Below are 20386 nucleotides of genomic sequence, written 5' to 3'. Positions count from 1 at the left end.
TTCTTCCAACTGAAAACCAAATGGCCTTTACGAACGCAAACTCTTCTGAACTCTATGTGTCCTTGACTTATAACGCTAATGGAGAATGGTGGTTAAGGTTATTGGTAATATCTTCGGGACCGCCTTCTGCCGCACGAATCCCAGCGACCGGTTAGGTCCCACAGAGCTGGCCTTCTCGGGGTCCCGTCGACTAAACAATGTCGTCTGGCGGGACCCAGGGGAAGAGCCTTCTCTGTGGTGGCTCCGACCCTCTGGAACCAGCTCCCCCCTGAGATTAGGATTGCCCCCACCCTCCTTGACTTTCGTAAACTCCTCAAAACCCACCTCTGCCGTCAGGCATGGGGGAATTGAAACGTCTCCCCCTTGCCCATGTTGTTTTGATGTATGATTGATTGTGTGCTTGTTCTTTATATATATTGGGGTTGCTTTTATGAATTTTTTAACCTAAAACTGTAATTAGATTGGTAAATATTAGATTTGTCACTATGTACTGTTTTTGCCATTGTTGCGAGTCTGCGGAGAGGGGTGGCATATAAATCCAATAAATGTAATCTACTCTAATCTAATCTTTTCCCCCAACACCTGCCATGAGGTTTGCAGAAATGGAGCAATTGTGTGGGTCAGCTAAAACCCAGGCCAGCTCTACTGGATCTCAAGAACCAGAGTGGGCCAAGCTTCGCCAGTTGGTTAGAAGAGGTAGCGCAGAATTGTCGCGCAGCACTAAAAACAGAGAACGCCGAACCTCCTCAGTTGGTGTGCTTGGGACAAGTCTTACCTGGAAAGCAGAGAGGTCCAGCAGAGCAAAACTATTGAAGAAGCGCAAACTTTGGAGAGAGACTTGCAGGATGTTTGCTGTGAAGCTTTCCTTCGGGTTGGCCACGCTCGGCTCCACCAGGGTGCCGTGGAAGAGAACGCAGTAGAGCATGTGCAGAACGCCCACCAGATCCGTGGCCTTGAAAGCTGCCGTCAGCCCGGTGGGATCCTGGTGGGTCTCGGCAAAGATGCTCCCGGACCTGTCGGAGAAAAGAGCGCAGGATCCTTTATATTTATGTATTAAATTCATACACCGCACCGTCTCACTGTCCAAGCCCTGGGGCTGTTGGCGGTCAGGTTTAATGTCTTAAATAAGAAAATACAACAACAGATGTAAATGCTGGAAGTGCAAAACAGTCATAGGAACATATTATCACATCTGGTGGATATGCCTGAAAGCAAGAAAAGTTTGGACTAGAACTCAGAGCTGGCTGGAAGAAATATTGGAATATAAATTAGAAACAAAACCAGAAATGTATTTATTAGGAATAATCAGAGGTCAACACAGCAAAGAAGACTATTATTTAATAACACACATACTAACATCATGTATGGTATGCTAGTATGTATGATTGGTTTCTAAATTGGGGTTTTTTAAATTAACTTAAATATTAGATTTGTTTACATTGTATTACTATTGCTGTGAGCCGCCCCGAGTCTGCGGAGAGGGGCAGCATACAAATCTGATTAATAAATAAATAAATAAAATCAGCAAGATTGGCATTCGCACAAAATTGGAAACAAGAAAAGACACCAAATGAAGAGATGGTGACCAAGTTTCAAGTTTCAAGTTTAATCAGATTTGTATGCCGCCCCTCTCCGCAGACTCGAAAAAGTTAGACTGCACTAAAGAAAATGTTAGACTGCACTAAAGAAAATGTTAGACTGCACTAAAGAAAATGTTAGACTGCACTAAAGAAAATGTTAGACTGCACTAAACTAAGTAAATTAACGTATGAATTACAGGATAAACAAATTAAGAACTACTACAGAGTGTGGGAGAAACTGTATAACTGGATAGAAAAAAACCCCCAAGAAAAGGAATTAGTATTAAGGAAATATAATGTAAAAAAAACCAGAATTGTAAAATATTAATTATTATGCATGTAGATAAGTATAAATGTTTAATGTTGTTTGTATGTTTGTTGATATAAAATAAAAATAATAATAATTAAAAAAATACAACAGAGAAGCCAGATCGAACAGAAGAAGCCCAGTCCTGTGAACAAAGACATTTCTGGATTTTTTCTACGCTAGAATTTCCAGGTGTCACAACTAGACACCAGGTCGCTAGGAGTGGGATTTGAAAACAATGGAACAACGATGGCTTCCCCCCCCCCCTTGCTAAATGTGATTTTAGTAAATAAGCAAAATTGTGTGTCTGTGGTTTTGTGTATGCAGTCATGTGACTGCAGGGGGAGGGGCCATCAGTCAGAACTTCACCACGAGGTTCTAAGCATCCTTTTGGGGAAATTTATTTTAACTTTGAATGGTTGCTTAGTGACGGGTCGTAAGTCTAGGGCTACGTATAAGTCAGCTACAGGTAGTTCTCAACTTACAAAAAAGTTCATTTAGTGACTGCTCAACGTTTTCAAGAGCACTGAAGAAAGTGACTTACGAGTGTTTTTCACACTTAAGGACTAATTCTAGGCGCAACAGGGCTAGGCAGCAGCGTAACTTTTTCACACCTAGAAATGTCCAGTCATGTGATCAAAACCCAGACATTTGGCAACTGGCTGGTACTTATGACGGTTGCAGTGTGAATCACTGCGGTCGTTAAGTGAATCATGCTTCCCCACTCACCTTACCTATTACAAGGTTGCAAAGGGGGGGGGGAGAAAATGACGTGACCCTGTTGATGATCCTAAATCCATTTTTTCAGCACTGTTGTATTTATCTATCTATCTATCTATCTATCTATCTATCTATCTATCTATCTATCTATCTATCTATCTATCTATCTATCTATTTATTAGATTTGTATGCCGCCCCTCTCCGTAGACTCGGGGCGGCTAGCAACAATAGTGAAACAACATATCACAAATCTTATATTTAAAAAAATTAAAAACCCTAATTTAAAAAACCAAACATACACACAAACACATCATGCATAAATTGTATAGGCCTAGGGGGAAGGGCATATCTCAGTTCCCCCATGCCTGACGACAGAGGTGGGTTTTAAGGAGCTTGCGAAAGGCAAGGAGGGTGGGGGCAATTCTGATCTCTGGGGGGAGTTGGTTCCAGAGGGTCGGAGCCGCCACAGAGAAGGCTCTTCCCCTGGGTCCCGCCAAACGACATTGTTTAGTTGATGGGACCCGGAGAAGGCCAACTCTGTGGGACCCAATCGGTCACTGGGATTCGTGCGGCAGAAGGCGGTCCCTGAGATATTCTGGTCCAATGCCATGTAGGACTTTAAAGGTCATGACCAACACTTCTAACAGTCATTAAATGAATTGTTGTAAGTCGAGGGCTACCTGAATTTTCGCCCATGGATTCCAGTATCCACCAAATGTGACTCTTGGGCAGCAGAAGGCAGTACCCCCCCCAATCCCCAGCCGCTGTTTCTCTTTTATCGGCCACCAAGCAGCCAAACCAGACATTAACTTAATTACGGCAATAAAACACAAGGCAGAGAAGTCTATATCCCTCTCTATCCCTTTGACCTGACCTCACTTTTCTCTCTTTTTTCATGCAAGGAGGAAAAAAAGAACCAAAACTCCATTCTGGATACTATCGAAGGAGAGCCACCACTGTTCCACCTCTGGACTGTTTACTGATGGTGTGTGTGTGTGTGTATGTGTGTGTCAACGTGTAGGTGTGTGAGTGCTTTGTAAGCTCACGACTGGTGGCGTGAGCCTTTTCTGCACCCTCGAGACTTTCCAAGGACCTGTCGTTTACCATCAGATTCTTTTATAGGCATTGTTGTGGTTAGCTCTGGCCCTGCTCCTGCCCCAAGGACTGTGGATGTGGGGGAGACATCCACATGCTGCAGGCCTGTTTTGCCCCCGGTGGAATCTGCTGATGAAGGCTCCTCTGACCAAGAAGACATGAGTGACAGGGAGGAGGAGAGTGTGGCAGACAGCTCAGAAGGAGATCAATTATCTAGCTCCTCCTTGGATTCAGAACAAGAGTTAATGATACAGCCACGCATGCGGAGAGCGATGCATAGGCAACAACAACTGAGAGATTATTATCAAAGAAAATGAGGCCACCTGTGGTTGGGTGGGGCTGTGGTCATTAGTGAGGCTGCTATAAAGAGCAGCCTGTGGGTTTGGCCATTGTGGAGGATTATCTGATCGTTGTGTTTCATGACTGCTTTACTGACTTTGACTTTTTGTGTGCTGATTTTTCCCCGCTTTGAAACTAAACCAGAGCAAAGTGTGTTTCACTTTGTGAAAGAAGAAGGACTGTGAATTGCCTCACAGCTGCAAGCTAAGTATCACAGAACTGATAAGGGACTTGTACAAATTACCAGGTTGTTTGGAGACGAGGGCTCTTTGCTATACCAAAAGAGGGCTTGGTTTAAGTGAATTATGAATTTTCAAACGTGTGTGTGTGTCTGAAATTTGTACCTGTGAATTTTTGGGAGGATTCTACCAGAGAGCCCGACAGAACAGGCATCGTCACAAAACTCTTATCAGAATAAAATAAAATATAGAGAGGAAGCGTGAATTATTTTTATGGGACATAATTGACAAAAAAATATATATAAAAATATATAAAAAGGAAATAAACACATCACCACTGCGGCTAGAATAACATATGCGCAATTTTGGAAAAACCAAAAGACGAGGACATAATTAGAAAAATATTGGATTGTGCTGAAAAGGACAAAATTAACGAGGAAAAGGAAAAGAAAAAGAAGACATTGAATACCACTCAGTATGGAATAAATTATATGAATGGCTGAAAAAGAATGAATAAAAGAGGAACTAGAACGGTCGATAGCTGAAAGAATGACATCAAATCTTTATAGACCATTGTACAGAGTAATGTAGAAGAAGAAAAAAGAGAGAAAGGACAAGTAATTGATCAAAATGTAAATATACTGCTCAAAAAAATAAAGGGAACACTCAAGGAGCCCATCCTAGATCTGAATGAATGAAATACAGTGGAACCCCGACATAAGAGCTGCTCTACTTAAGAGCAACTCGAGATAAGAGCTGGGAGGGGAGAGATATTTTTGTTCTACTTACAAGCCCAAATTCGAGATACAAGCGCCAAGGAGCTGTCTCCTGAAGCCAAACGCTAACTTCCGCGTTCGGCTTCAGGAGACAGCTGCGAAGCGGCGCGCGTGTTTTAAAAGGTTGCAGCCGGCCTGGGGGGTTCGGGGGGGTGCTTGCAGCTTTCTTTCTTGCTCTTTTTCTTTCTCTCTTTTACCTTCCCTTCCTCTATTTCTTCTTTTCTTTCTCCTTCCCACCTTCTTCCCTCCCTCCCTCCCTTCACTCATTCCTCTCTTACTCTCCCCTTTCATAAGTTTCCTTGCTTCCTTCCTCTGTTCCTGTCCCTTCCCCCTTTCTTTCTTTCTTTCTTTCTTTCTTGCTCTTTTTCTTTCTCTCTTTTACCTTCCCTTCCTCTATTTCTTCTTTTCTTTCTCCTTCCCACCTTCTTCCCCTCCCTCCCTCCCTTCACTCATTCCTCTCTTACTCTCCCCTTTCATAAGTTTCCTTGCTTCCTTCCTCTGTTCCTGTCCCTTCCCCCTTTCTTTCTTTCTTTCTTTCTTTCTTTCTTTCTTTCTTTCTTTCTTTCTTTCTTTCTTTCTTTCTCTTTTTCTTTCTCTCTTTTACCTTCCCTTCCTCTATTTCTTCTTTTCTTTCTCCTTCCCACCTTCTTCCCTCCCTCCCTCCCTTCACTCATTCCTCTCTTACTCTCCCCTTTCATAAGTTTCCTTGCTTCCTTCCTCTGTTCCTGTCCCTTCCCTCTTTCCTTCCTTCCTTCCCACCCTCCGTCCATTCATTCACCCATTCCTCTCTTGATCGCTTAAAGCCGATCCCTGGTGCAAAAAGGGTTGGGGACCTCTGTCCTACAGGATTGGGTGGCAGAGAAGTTGAACATATGTAAATTTAAAAGTTTAAGAAAGTTTACAAGTTAAGTGAAAGAAACTTCATTATTCATTTATATGTACATGTACATTTCTTCATTAAAAACATGTCTTTAGACGAACTTTGTGAGTTTTTTGAGGGCTGGAACCAATTAAAATTATTTACATTAATTCCTATGGGGAAAAGTCGTTCGAGATAAGAGCTGCTCGACTTAAGAGCCCAGGTCCGGAACGAATTAAACTCGTATCTCGAGGTACCACTGTATTCTCATTGAATTCTCTTTGTTCTGTACAAAGTGGAATGTGCACAACAGCAGGTGACATTGATTGTCAGTCAGTGTTGCTTCCTAAGTGGACGGTTTGATTTCACAGATGTTTGATTTACTGGGAGTTACATTGTGTTGTTTAAGTGTTCCCTTTATTTATTTATTTTTGAGCAGTGGATATTTGTATAGGGAAAGTACTGTATATTGGTGGCGTAAAGGGGTCTTGTTTCGGGCTGGGATTCAGGACCTTGGGCCTTGCCGGGGGTGCATCCTCGCCCGATGGAGGGACCGCGAAAAGTACAGCCGCCAACACTTGCCTGCCATTGACAGCGAAGCACAGCTGACACATCCCGTGCAGGGCCGCGGTGCAGTTCTGCAAGAAAGCCGCCGCTTTGGGGGTTTCGTCAATCGGGCCTTGGATAGAGAGGAAGCAGCAGCTCAGCTTCTCTATTAAGCCGATGTTCACCATGTAGCTAGCGGAGGGAGAGAGCAGAAAGAAAGGCCATCACTGGCGGGTTGCAGTGTGCTGTAGTGGTGAAGGCAGCAGGCTGGGAACCTCCTTTTCCGGCCCTGTTTCCTCCCAGGAAATTCCTAGAGAGGCCCCACGGAGGCTTCTCCCTGCCTTTTCCGGCCCTGTTTCCTCCCACGAGATTCCTAGAGAGGCCCCACGGAAGCTTCTGCCTGCCTTTTCCGGCCCTGTTTCCTCCCAGGAGATTCCTAGAGAGGCCCCACGGAGGCTTCCCCCTCCTTTTCTGGCCCTGTTTCCTCCCAGGAAATTCCTAGAGTGGCCCCACGGAGGCTTCCCCCTCCTTTTCCGGCCCTGTTTCCTCCCAGGAAATTCCTAGAGAGGCCCTACGGAGGCTTCTCCCCGCCTTTTCCGGCCCTGTTTCCTCCCAGGAAATTCCTAGAGAGGCCCCATGGAGGCTTCTCCCTGCCTTTTCCGGCCCTGTTTCCTCCCAGGAAATTCCTAGAGAGGCCCCAGAGGCTTCCCCCTCCTTTTACAGCCCTGTTTCCTCCCAGGAAATTCCTAGAGAGGCCCTACGGAGGCTTCTCCCTGCCTTTTCCGGCCCTGTTTCCTCCCAGGAAATTCCTAGAGAGGCCCCATGGAGGCTTCTGCCTGCCTTTTCCGGCCCTGTTTCTTCCCAGGAAATTCCTAGAGAGGCCCCAGAGGCTTCCCCCTCCTTTTACAGCCCTGTTTCCTCCCAGGAAATTCCTAGGGAGGCCCCACGGAGGCTTCTCCCTGCCTTTTCCGGTTACAGTTTCGGAGACTTGAACACCCGGTTCTTATCTAGAAAAGCTCGTAAGTCGAAGTGTTCTTAGGTAGAGGTACCACTGTACTTTCTAAAAGAGTTGGGACAATAACTCAAGGATACCAAACAGCTTGACCATCGGAATTACGGGCAGTGTAGTCCCAACCCCTTGGGGAGGCACAATCAAGATTGGAGTGAAAACACAAAAATAGGAACATCCCATTGGTCTCTTACCTGATGAGGTCTTGTATCCTGTTGTTAAAAAATTCAGCTTGGGAGGTCTTGTTTTTCATATCTTGAATCAATTTTGATGCACAAATTTGGTTATTGGTGTCCGGTAGGTTGGACACCAGAGAACCAAAGACTCCAGCCAGGATCCTGAGCACTCCCGTTATTAGACCTTCGAAGGCTTGCTTGTTAATTGCTCTTCCCGAGGCAGCGTTGTGATCATCTGGGACATATACCTATGACACAAGCACAGCACAATACAGAATAAACCCACCTCAAAATAGACATTGTGCGCAAAATGCTCCCCTCCGTTATTTTGTCAGCAAATCAGACCTCATTTTGTTCACCACTATTAGTTTTCGGCTTCTGATAATTCAAATTTATTTTATTTATCTATTTATCTATCTATTTATCTACCTACCTACCTACCTACCTATCTATCTATTTATTAGATTATAGGTCATAACCAACACTTTGAATTGTGACCGGAAACTGATCGGCAACTCCCTTCACTTAGTGCCAACTAAGGACATCAGAATTTTGGAGGTTTTTTAATGCGTGTCAATGTGTTCACACAAAAAAGAAGTGTCAATCAAGTTTATCTTAATATATCTGCTCTTTGCAGTCTTTTTGTTTGTATAGTTTTCTGTATTTAAACTAAATTGGAATAGAATAGAATAACAGAGTTGGTAGGGAATTTGGAGGTCTTCTAATAAAGCAGGTGGTTGGACTAGAAGATCTCCAAGGTCCCTTCCAACTCTGTTGTTCTGGTTGTTGTTGTTGTTGTTGTGATGATGATGATGATGATGACGACGATTATTATTATTATTATTATTATTATTATTATTATTACTATTAATAATTGGATTTGCATGCCGCCCCTCTCCGTAGACTCGGGGCGGCTAACAACAGTAATACAAAACAGCATGTAAATCCAATACTAAAACAGCTAAAAAACCCTTATTTGTAAAACTAAACATACATACAAACAAACATACCATGCATAAATTGTAAGGGCCTAGGGGGAAAGAATATCTCAGTTCCCCCATGTCTGACGGCAGAGGTGGGTTTTAAGGAGCTTACGAAAGGCGAGGAGGGTGGGGGCAATTCTAATCTCCGGGGGGAATTGGTTCCAGAGGGCCGGGGCCGCCACAGAGAAGGCTCTTCCCCTGGGTCCCGCTAAACGACATTGTTTTGTTGACGGGACCCGGAGAAGGCCCACTCTGTGGGACCTAACCAGTTGCTGGGATTCGTGCAGCAGAAGGCGGTCTTGTAGATACCCTGGTCCGGTGCCATGAAGGGCTTTATAGGTAATGACCAACACTTTGAATTGTGACCGGAAATTGATCGGCAACCAATGCAGACTGCGGAGTGTTAGTGTTACATGGGCATTTTTGGAAAAGCCCATGATTGCTCTCGCAGCTGCATTCTGCATGATTATGATTATTATTATTCTAAAGTAGGTGGTCCCACCAGGAAGGATCTTAAGCAGGAGAATCCAAAACATGCCACTTTGCATTTTCAATTCAAGTCCTGACCGCAGAGGGGAAAAAAGCCAATTTTATAATGATTTCACCAGGAAAACCTTCTCCCTTTTAACCGTGCAAGGCTGAGCTAGATTGTAAAATGCAGCCGTTGCGCAGTTAGCATCGTATCCCTCTCGAGGGACCGGGTAACACTTGGAGACAAAATAACAACAACTAGGTTTTGTTTTGTTTTTACATTATTGATCAGCTCTGTGCCTGGAGTTAGTACTTAAAATTCATTGTCATTGTCCGTTCTTGGAGATGAGCCAAGTTAGGAAGTGAGAAGACAACTTTGGCACCTCGCAGGGAGAATTAATACGCTGGCGGGGTACAAGGGATGCCGAACGGCAGAGTAGGCAAGATGAAGATACCTGAAAACTTAAGAAAAAGATCAGGTTACTCCAGGTAATTTTAGACAAAGCGGAGTACAGTGATACCTTGTCTTACAAACTTAATTGGTTCCGGGATGAGGTTCTTAAGGTGAAAAGTTTGTAAGACGAAACAATGTTTCCCATAGGAATCAATGGAAAAGCAATTAATGCGTGCAAGCTCAAAATTCACCCCTTTTCCCAGCCGAAGCGCCCGTTTTTGCGCTGCTGGGATTCCCATGAGGCTCCCCTCCATGGGAAACCCCACCTCCGGACTTCTGTGTTTTTGCGATGTTGCAGGGGAATCCCAGCATCGCAAAAATGAGCGCTTCGCTGGCAACGGAAGTCCGGAGGTGGGGTTTCCCAGCGAAGGGAGCATCAGTGAAATTGCAGCATTGCAAAAACACCGAAGTCCTTGAAACCCCACCTCCAGACTTCTGTTGCCAGCGAAGCGCCCGTTTTTGCACTGCTGGGATTCCCCTGCAGCATCACAAAAACACGGAAGTCCAGAGGTGGGGTTTCCCATGGAGGGGAGCCTCAGGGATATCACAGCAGTGCAAAAATGGGTGCTTCGCTGGCAACGGAAGTCTGGAGGCGGGGCATCCCAGCAGCGGCGGTGGGTTTGTAAGGTGAAAATAGTTTGTAAGAAGAGGCAAAAAAATCTTAAACCACAGGTTTGTATCTTGAAAAGTTTGTATGATGAGGCGTTTGTAGGACGAGGTATCACTGTAATTCCGGCTGAGTGACCTTGGTTGTCTGGTTTCATGGATGTGTAGTTCTTGAGAGACAAACACCCCTTCAACAGGCAAGTCGGATGCTAAAGTCTGGAAGCCATGAGAGCTGTTTCCTTAACAGATCAACGGTTCTTCTGTGAAATCCAATAAATAAAAATAAACTTCTGAACAGAGGTAGTCTTCAACTTACCATCGTCTGCTCAGTGACCATTTGAAGTCACAACAGCACTGAAAAAAAGGGACTTATGACCGTTTCCCACACTTATGACTCTTGTGGCATCCTTATGTGGTTAAAATTTGGACACTTGCCAACTGATTTATATTTGTGATGGCTGGAGTGTCCCAGGGTCACGTGATTTCCTTTTGCGACCTTCTAACAAGAAAAGTCAATGTTTTTCCAGAAAAAAAAAATGGGCTGAAAAAAGCCTTGAAAACGGCCCCCCAAAGCTTCAAAATGGCCCCCAAAACAGCCCCCAAAAAGCCTTAAAAGGGCCTGAAAAGAGCCTTTAAAAAGAGGTGGGGAAAATTCAATTCAATTCAATTTATTAGATTTGTATGCCGCCCCTCTTCAAAGACTCGGGGCGGCTCACAACAACGATAAAAACAATATTATAATGGCACAAATCTAATATTAAAAATAACTAAAAACCCTATCATGATTAAAAAAACCAAACAGCACATACATACCAAACATAAATTATAATAAGCCTGGGGGAAAGATGTCTCAAATCCCCCATGCCTGGCGGTATAGGTGGGTCTTAAGTAGTTTACGGAAGACAAGGAGGGTGGGAGCAGTTCTAATCTCCGGGGGGAGTTGATTCCAGAGGGCCGGGGCCACCACAGAGAAGGCTCTTCCCCTGGGGCCTGCCAGACAACATTGTTTAGTCGACGGGACCCGGAGAAGGCCAACTCTGTGGGACCTTATCGGCCGCTGGGATTCGTGCGGTAGCCTGAAAAAAGTCTCAAAAATGGGTGGGAAAAAGTCTAAAAGAGGCCTAAAATGGCTCTAAAAGCTTGAAAAATGGCCCCAAAAGAGCCCCCCAAAAGCCTCAAAAACAGGCCAAAAAGGCCAAAAGAGAGGCCTGAAAACAGGGCATGTGGAGGCCAAAAAACCGCCGGAAGGTGGGCGGGGCTTCGGCAACATTCATCCTATAAGATGCACAGACATTTTCGCCCCCTTTTGGGAGACAAAGAAGTGCGTCTTATAAGTTTGAAAAATAAGGTAGCTAGCTAAAATCAACACTGAAGAGTGACGGTTACCGGTCAATGCGTAGGAAGCCAGATCTCGTGAGAGGACGCTTGCGCGAGGGAGGTTACGGTGATTTTTTTGTGCATGTCCTCTCATGAGATTTTGCTCCCTGGGCATGCGCAGAAGCAAAATCTCGCCGGGACACGCACACCTGCCCGCCTGGAGCTGTATGCGCATCGCTGGCTTTACTACCAGTGGCGCAGTGTGGCCTGCACTGACTAGCAACCCAATATTGCTGGAGGATTAAATGAAGCACGCCATGTTTTTCCGGGTGCATGAAATATTCTAGGTTTCGCTCAATTTCAATTCAATTTATTAGATTTGTATGCCGCCCCTCTCCGAAGACTCGGGGCAGCTCACAACAATAATAAAAACAATATAACAGTAAACAAATCTAATATTAAAAGCCTGGGGGAGGTGTCTCAGTTCCCCCATGCCTGGCGATATAGGTGGGTCTTGAGTAATTTGCGAAAGACAAGGAGGGTGGGGGCTGTTCTAATCTCCGGGGGGAGTTGATTCCAGAGGGCCAGGGCTGCCACAGAGAAGGCTCTTCCCCTGGGGCCCGCCAAACGACATTGTTTGGTCGATGGGACCCGGAGAAGGCCAACTCTGTGGGACCTTATCGGTCGCTGGGATTCGTGCGGTAGCAGGCGGTTCCGGATACTCTGGTCCATTGCCATGCAGGGCTTTAAAGGTCATAACCAACACTTTGAATTGTGACCGGAAACTGATTGGCAGCCAGTGCAGACCATGGAGTGTTGTAGAAATGTGGGCGAATCTAGGAAGCCCCACAATGGTGTTTGATGATTTCTCTTGGCTTTCCCAAGCGGCTTATCACCGCCTCGTTTCTGACGTCCAGTTGCCTTTTGGAAAAAATGTATTTGGGGAGAGATAGAGGGATCCTGGAGGCTGGAAGGAAAGCGATGCTCCTTGTTTTGGGGAAACAATCATCGTCTTGAGACCAGTTTTGTACGGAACCTGCAAGTTCTTTGATCTCAACAGGTAAACAGGAAGAGCCCCTTAACAGGAATTAGGAGGAGAAAGTTCGTATTAATTTCGTATTATGGACCTTTTCTTTCCCCCCATATATCCTGCCGAGGCTGTTTCGTGGGCTCCCTCCTTCTTTCAGGAAGTAGGAAAGTAGAAAACAATGACTTATTCTGAACGGGGCTCCTGCGCAGGGGAAGAAATGCATTCTTTGGGCATTAGCGTGAAGCTACCTGTTGAAAGAAGGAAACCGCGAGCAGGAGAAAAACATCCTCACCCACTATTTCACGTCCTGGTTTTAAAGACTGGTTTTTTCCCCCTGAAGGTTGTTGTTTTAAAATCAGACTCTGAAGTAGAAACATAGAAACATAGAAGACTGACGGCAGAAAAAGACCTCATGGTCCATCTAGCCTGCCCTTATACTATTTCGTGTATTTCATCTTACAATGGATATATGTTTATCCCAGGCATGTTTAAATTCAGTTACTGTGGATTTACCAACCACGTCTGCTGGAAGTTTGTTCCAAGGATCTACTACTCTTTCAGTGAAATAATATTTCCTCACGTTGCTTTTGATCTTTCCCCCAACTAACTTCAGATTGTGTCCCCTTGTTCTTGTGTTCACTTTCCTATTAAAAACACTTCCCTCCTGGACCTTATTTAACCCTTTGACATATTTAAATGTTTCGATCATGTTCCCCCTTTTCGTTCTCTCCTCCAGACTCTACAGATGGAGTTCATGAAGTCTTTCCTGATACGTTTGATGCTTAAGACCTTCCACCATTCTTGTAGCCCGTCTTTGGACCCGTTCAATTTTGTCAATATCTTTTTGTAGGTGAGGTCTCCAGAACTGAACACAGTATTCCAAATGTGGTCTCACCAGCGCTCTATATAAGGGGATCACAATCTCCCTCTTCCTGCTTGTTACACCTCTAGCTATGCAGCCAAGCATCCTACTTGCTTTCCCTACTGCCTGACTGCACTGTTCACCCCATTTTGAGACTGTCAGAAATCACGACCCCTAAATCCTTCTCTTCCACCCTTCCTTACGAACCGTCCCAAATCTATTGCGACTCTAACGCCCATCGTCCCCAGCCAAAGGGAACGCCGGCACATCTGGAAGATGAGAGATTTGAGGAAGGCCTGGCCTAGAAAGCTCACGGCTAAGACGAGGTGCTAGTCTGGCCTTTTCCAGATGTGTCTCAGCCTCAAATATGCGAGGAAGACGTTCCAGGATCTGAAAGTTGTTTTTAACTTTTCTTTTTTTTCTTTAAAAGATCTGGAACAAAGGAGCATCCCGAGCTTGCAACATCTGGAATGAACATATGTATCCCCACGCTTAAGCCTTGCGGGGGGAATTTATGACAGATGGAAGCGCCAAGCAGGGTTTTTTCTTTTAATACAATAAAATAAATAATTCCCCAGCTTTATACTTAAGGTTGCCGCCACAGGTAACAATATTTTCTGACTATTTTTCCTTCTTTAAAAAGCCCCAATCTGGAACATCTGAGCCAGATGCCTCCAGGGAGGGGGGGGGTGTCTTGTACACCTTAGGCTGTTATCTCCCATCCCTCTGTCTGTGTGTGTATGACCCCCTCCTCTTCCTCCCCCCCACCCGATTATTGTCATAATCAGAGGGACTCCTACAGTGTCTGCAGACACAAAGGCCCCAGGCTTGTCTGAACAGAAACCTATTTGTGGGAAATGGGCCCTTTGGAGGAGGGGGAGATGTGCTCCTTTCTTTGCACAAAAGCGAACAATTAGAAGAGGGAGGTGGGAGATGCTCCCGGCAGGTGGGTGGTCTTCTTGAGGTCAGGGTTGAGGCCAAGGGACCCTCGGTGGTGGAAGGGGAGATAAAGAGAGCTGTCTTTACCTGGCTGTGCGGCTGCAGGGAGGACTTAAGACAGGGGAACATTCAGCTCGGGTCTACGGAGAGGGGCGGCGTACAAATCTAATAAATAAATAAATAAAATAAATAAAACTCCTCAAAACCTACCTCTGTCGTCAGGCATGGGGAAATTGATTCCCCTGGGCTGTTTCTGTTTTACCTATGGTTTATATGAGATGTACGATTGCTTTTTATATTAAGGGTTTTTAAATCGTTTTAATCAATTGGATTTGTACTGTTTTGTTGTTGTGTGCCGCTCCGAGTTTTCGGAGAGGGGCGGCATACAAAACTAATAAATAAATAAATAAAATAAATAAACTCCTCAAAACCTACCTCTGTCGTCAGGCATGGGGAAATTGATTCCCCTGGGCTGTTTCTGTTTTGTGTATGGTTTATATGAGATGTATGATTGCTTTTTATATTAAGGGTTTTTAAATCGTTTTAATCAATTGGGTTTGTACTGTTTTGTTGTTGTGCGCCGCTCCGAGTTTTCGGAGAGGGGCGGCATACAAATCAAATGAATGAATGAATGAATGAATGAATCAATGAATAGATAAATGAATAAATGAATGAATGAATAAATAAATGAATGAATGAATGAATCAATCAATGAATAAATAAATGAATAAATGAATGAATCAATGAATAAATGAATGAATGAATGAATGAATAAATAAATAAATAAATAAATAAAATCTCACAGGTGTGCATCCCCATGCGACTCCCTCTAACAAAAGTTTTACCGCAGGAACAGAAATTCTGAACTCAACTGCCGTCCTAAAGTGAGGACTACCTGTAATGTTTGATTTGTTTGGACTGCATGATTGTTTCTTAATAAGGGTTTTAAATATTGGGTTTTTTAAAAAAAATATTGGATTTGTATTTTGTATTGTCTGTTGTGAGCCGCTCCGAGTCCTCGGAGAGGGGCGGCATACAAATCTAATAAATAATAATAATAATAATAATAATAATAATAATAATAATAATGGAACCGAATGGCTCCAAGTAGGCAGGAAAACTGGTCGGGGTGTTGGGGAGGGGGCTGAGCAGAGGGGAAGAAACTCCTAAGCCGGTGAAAACACCTCCGACTCAGCTTCCGCGGGAGCTCAGGTTCCTCTCCTTCTTATTTTTCCAACCCATTTAAGAAATCCTCCTTTGATCTATTCGAGAGGGCCCGATTAAGAAATTAATCTCGCGGGGAGCACCGGGGTTATTTTAGCACACAAAAGAACGAGTCTTCCTTACGCCGCACTGTTCTTTCTGCCGCCAACTTTAAAGCAACTCTCCCCCCCCCTTTCCCAAAAAATAATGCATTTTTATCCCCCAAGGTTCTTGGACCAACACATTTATAGGGGCAAGAAAGCAAAAAAGCAGGGGGGAAAGTGACGTTTTAAGGCTCGGCCCCCTCCCATTGCAAAAATGGACAGCCAGCAGGTGCCAGGGGGGGGGGTGCATGATGCATGAGCAGGGGGGGAGTTGCTGCTTGCAATTCCAGGTGGAAACACCTTCCTTTCCTGCACTGGTGGGGATTGTTCCATGCAATTTGGAAGGGAGGAGGGGGAAAAACGCACAACTATTTGAATCGACATGGTAATAATATCTAGTGTAAAAAAAAAGAGCAACTCAACGTCTCGGTTTCCCTGGATGGGTTTCAAGCGGGAAGGGCAGTTGTGAAAATTCAAAGGAGAATTTTTCCCCCCTTTTGTTTTTAATTTTTGAGTAAGCCCAAGCTTTAACTCCGGTACGTGTCTCCTGGGACCTGTCCATCAAATACTGAAGGATAAGTGCCAATATGCACACTCACACCTATGTAGATTCAGCAAGACATTTCACACACAAATCCACCCAAATATAATTAGCCAAGAACAAATCATAACCTATGAAGTCCTCCTAAATACCAAAGGAAGTCTAAAAACTAGAGAAAGACTTAAAGAGGAAGGCATAGTAATAGACTGGCTGCCATATTACCAAATTCAAAGTAGATATAAAAAGGACCTGGTGAAATTCGGAATATGTAAAAAACAAAATGAAATAGACAAAATATTAACAGGTTCTGACAAAAAATTCATAACCAAAATGTATAACTATCTTCATGGCACCGGACCAGAATATCTCCGAGACCGCCTCCTGCCGCACGAATCCCAGCGACCGATTAGGTCCCACAGAGTGGGCCTTCTCCGGGTCCCGTCAACTAAACAATGTCGGTTGGCAGGCCCCAGGGGAAGAGCCTTCTCTGTGGCGGCCCCGACTCTCTGGAACCAACTCCCCCTGGAGATTAGAACTGCCCCTACTCTCCCTGCCTTCCGTAAAATTCTTAAAACCCACCTCTGTCGTCAGGCATGGGGGAACTGAAACATCTCCCCCGGGCATGTACAATTTATGTATGGTATATTTGTGTGTGTGCTTGTTAGTATATTGGGGTTCTTTTTAAACTTTTTTAAATATTTAAATTTATTTGGATTTGTTACGATTTGTTTATGCCTTGTTGTGAGCCGCCCCGAGTCCGCGGAGAGGGGCGGCATACAAATCTAAATAATAAATAAATAAATAAATAAATAAATAAATAAATAAATAAACTACGAAAATATCGAAGAAATAGTTAAACCTAATATGATAGCTTGGATGACCAACTTTGGCTATGCGATCCAACTGGAAGACTGGGAAAAACTATGGTCAGTAAACGACAAGATGACGCTATCAACACCTTACAAAGAAAATCTCTATAAAATGTTCTTCCGATGGCACTATGCGCCAGCGCGCTTAGCCAAAATGAATGTGAATGTAAGCAACAAATGTTGGAAGTGCAAAAAAGAGGTAGGGACACGCTTCCACATTTGGTGGCAATGTACGGAAGCAAAAAAAATTTGGACCCAAATTCAGACATGGATGGAAGAAATATTGGATTATAAACTTGAGATGAAACCAGAAATGTACTTATTAGGAATAATTAGAGGCAAACATAGTAAAGAAAATTATTACTTAATAAATCATATACTCACAGCTGCAAGATTAGCATTTGCACAAGTATGGAAGCAAGAAAAGATCCCAAACGAAGAAATGGTGATTAAAAAAATATTAGACTGCGCCAAATTTAGTAAGCTAACATACGAGATACAAAACCAACAAAATAAGGACTATTACAGAGTGTGGGAGAAATTGTACAACTGGGTGGAAATTAAGAAAAATGTACAGTAAATAGAATTGTAAAAGATAAATTTTGTATACATATAAATTGTAAATGTTTAATGTTGTTTGTATGATGTTTAAATGTTTGTATGTTAAATAAAATCGTTATTAAAAAAAAAAGACATTTCACACACAGAATCTAAGACGGAGGAAACACAACCCGTTGGAATTGTTTTGAGTCCGCCTTGAACGTTTATTTCACTCCGCGCCTGCTAAAGAGGGTAGCGTGTACCAGGGCTTCCAGACAATCAAAATTGATGGGTTGGTGGGCTTGGAGCTGCCCAACTGACTGCCAGCTGGCTGCCTCTGAACTGGGTTAACCTCATTTTCAAGATAGATTTTTATGCCTGGCCCTGTTTCAGAAATATTTCACAACAGACTTAAAAAAGGGAACTAGCCATCAATGGGTCATCCCTTCATGGGATGCAGACAAAGGAAGGAGAATTTGGCTAGAGACCCTCACCTGGAATAATTCTGCCTCCTCCTGGTTGTGCCAAGATTTTTTTAAAAAATCAATTTTGTTTTGAAGTAGGAGCCAACAAAGAGAATGCACTGTTGATTAGGAGTGCATTGACCAATACCGCCGAGAAAGAATAGCAAAGCTTTGGCACCAAAATAAATACAAAATTCAAGGATTCTTAACTTTTAAAGAATTGTAAGATATTAATATGCGCAGAAATGGATAGATTGACATTAGGATTAAAAGACAAAAGAGGGTCAGGATATTATGATACGCGGAACAGGTTTTATCAATGGCTGGAAACACGGGGTGGGAGTCGGAACATAAAACTATTAGGTTAAGTAGACCCGGAATGAGATATTATTTATATATTAGATTATAATGTATACATTGGCCAAAAATAATTGTATAAGGCTAACACTGTAATTAAGAACATAAAAACATAAGAAGAGCCCTGCTGAATTGGGCCAAAGCCCATCGAGTCCAGCATTCTGCGTCAGCCAGTGGCCCACCAATTGTCCAGGGGGATCTTGAGCAGAAAGAGAAGGCAAGACCCTCCCTTTCCCTTGACCCCCAACAAATGGGACCCAAGGGTCAACCAACATAGAGGCATCCAAGTAATATATACATTATTTGCCTTTCGCTTTGGTTTGTGTTGTTGTATGAAACACGAGGATGGTCTCACTGTATTCCATCACTTACAGTATATGTAAATAATAAAAATATACACTGCTCAAAAAAAATAAAGGGAACACTTAAACAACACAATATAACTCCAAGTAACTCAAAATTCTCTGGAATCAAACTGTCCACTAAGGAAGCAACACTGATTGACAATCAATTTCACACGCTATTGTGCACATGCTGTTGTGCACATTCAACTTCAATCTGTAGAGTCTGGAGGACAGAAGGGAAAGGGGGGACATGATTGAAACATTTAAATGTGCTAAAGGGTTAAATAAGATTCAGGAGGGAAGTGTTTTTAAAAAGATATTGACAAAATTGAACGGGTCCAAAGATGGGCTACAAGAATGGTGGAAGGTCTTAAGCATAAAACGTATCAGGAAAGACTTCATGGACTCAATCTGTATAGTCTGGAGGACAGAAGGAAAAGGAGGGACATGATCGAAACATTTAAATATGTTAAAGGGTTAAATAATGTTCAGGAGGGAAGTGTTTTTAATAGGAAAGTGAGCACAAGAACAAGGGGACACAATCTGAAGTTAGTTGGGGGAAAGATCAAAAGCAATGTGAGAAAATATTATTTTACTGAAAGAGTAGTAGATCCTTGGAATAAACTTCCAGCAGACGTGGTTGGTAAATCCACAGTAACTGAATTTAAACATGCCTGGGATAAACATATATCCATTGTAAGATAAAATACAAGAAAAAGGGCAGACTAGATGGACCAGGAGGTCTTTTTCTGCCGTCAGTCTTCTATGTTTCTATGAAAGTGAATACAACAAGGGGGCACAGGAGGTTAGTTGGGGGAAAGATCAGAAGCAACGTGAGAAAATATTATTTGACTGAAAGACGTGGTTGGTAAATCCACAGTCGCTGAATTTAAACATGCCTTGGATAAACATAGATCCATCCTAAGATAAAATACAGGAAATAGTATAAGGGCAGACTAGAGGGACCAGGAGGTCTTTTTCTGCCGTCAATCTTCTATGTTTCTACAAAGTACTCAAAGAGAATATTTCATTCATTCAGATCTAGGATGTGTTATTTGAGTGTTCCCTTTATTTTTTTGAGCAGTATCTATTTTTTTTCAAGGATTCTTTTAACGGTCACGAGCCCCTTGTTCCGGGGGGCCCTTGTAACTTTCACCGGTCAATAATTGAACCGTTGTTAAAATCGTGGACTAGCTGCTTTGCGGTTTCCTACAAACCAGAGTCCTGGAGGGCATTTTGTATATGCAAATTCCTTAGGGGGACAAATCGGAAAAGAAACAAGAGGACGTGAGACCACCGAGCAACCAAATGTACAAGCCATGTTCAGATTCCATTTGACTAACGACATGGTGCCCCCCTGCTCCCCCCCCTCGAGGACCCACACTTAAGTGTTTATCAATCGCCCGATGGTTCTCGGGCTCAAACAGGGCAGCGTGAATTATTTACGCCACGTACACAACTTTTCAATTAACCAACCACTTGCCTCTTGAAAAGACCCCTCCCCACCGCCATTTATAAGTAGCAATTCCAGACTAAATATCTCATGAGTGGGTCAGTATGAATTAAAAATGAACTGCTGATTAAATATTTAATGACAGCTAAAATGAAGGGGGAAGTCAAAGGGGTTTTTTCTCTCCTCTTCCTCCTCTTCCTCCTTCTCCTCTTCCTCCCCCCCCCAATTAAAGCCTATCTATTCAGTAAATTTGATTTGCAAAA

General features: G+C 43.5%; 1 protein-coding gene across 1 annotated transcript in view; it reads right to left on the bottom strand.

Moving 5' to 3' along the window:
- The window catches only part of SCAPER (S-phase cyclin A associated protein in the ER), a 120554-nt gene that overhangs the window by 18558 nt on the left and 81610 nt on the right, over positions 1 to 20386 (bottom strand). Inside the window, exons 26-28 of the mRNA XM_070762292.1 lie at positions 7605 to 7834; positions 6438 to 6593; positions 776 to 1013 (exon numbers count right to left, since the gene is read on the bottom strand). Coding sequence (XP_070618393.1) covers positions 776 to 1013; positions 6438 to 6593; positions 7605 to 7834 — 624 coding nt within the window. The remainder of the gene's footprint in view (positions 1 to 775; positions 1014 to 6437; positions 6594 to 7604; positions 7835 to 20386) is intronic.

The sequence above is a fragment of the Erythrolamprus reginae genome, chromosome 10, assembly GCF_031021105.1.
Source record: "Erythrolamprus reginae isolate rEryReg1 chromosome 10, rEryReg1.hap1, whole genome shotgun sequence".
Taxonomy (NCBI): Eukaryota; Metazoa; Chordata; class Lepidosauria; order Squamata; family Dipsadidae; genus Erythrolamprus; species Erythrolamprus reginae.
Note: the sequence above shows the minus strand (reverse complement) of the source record. Positions and strands in the feature narration are given on the sequence as shown.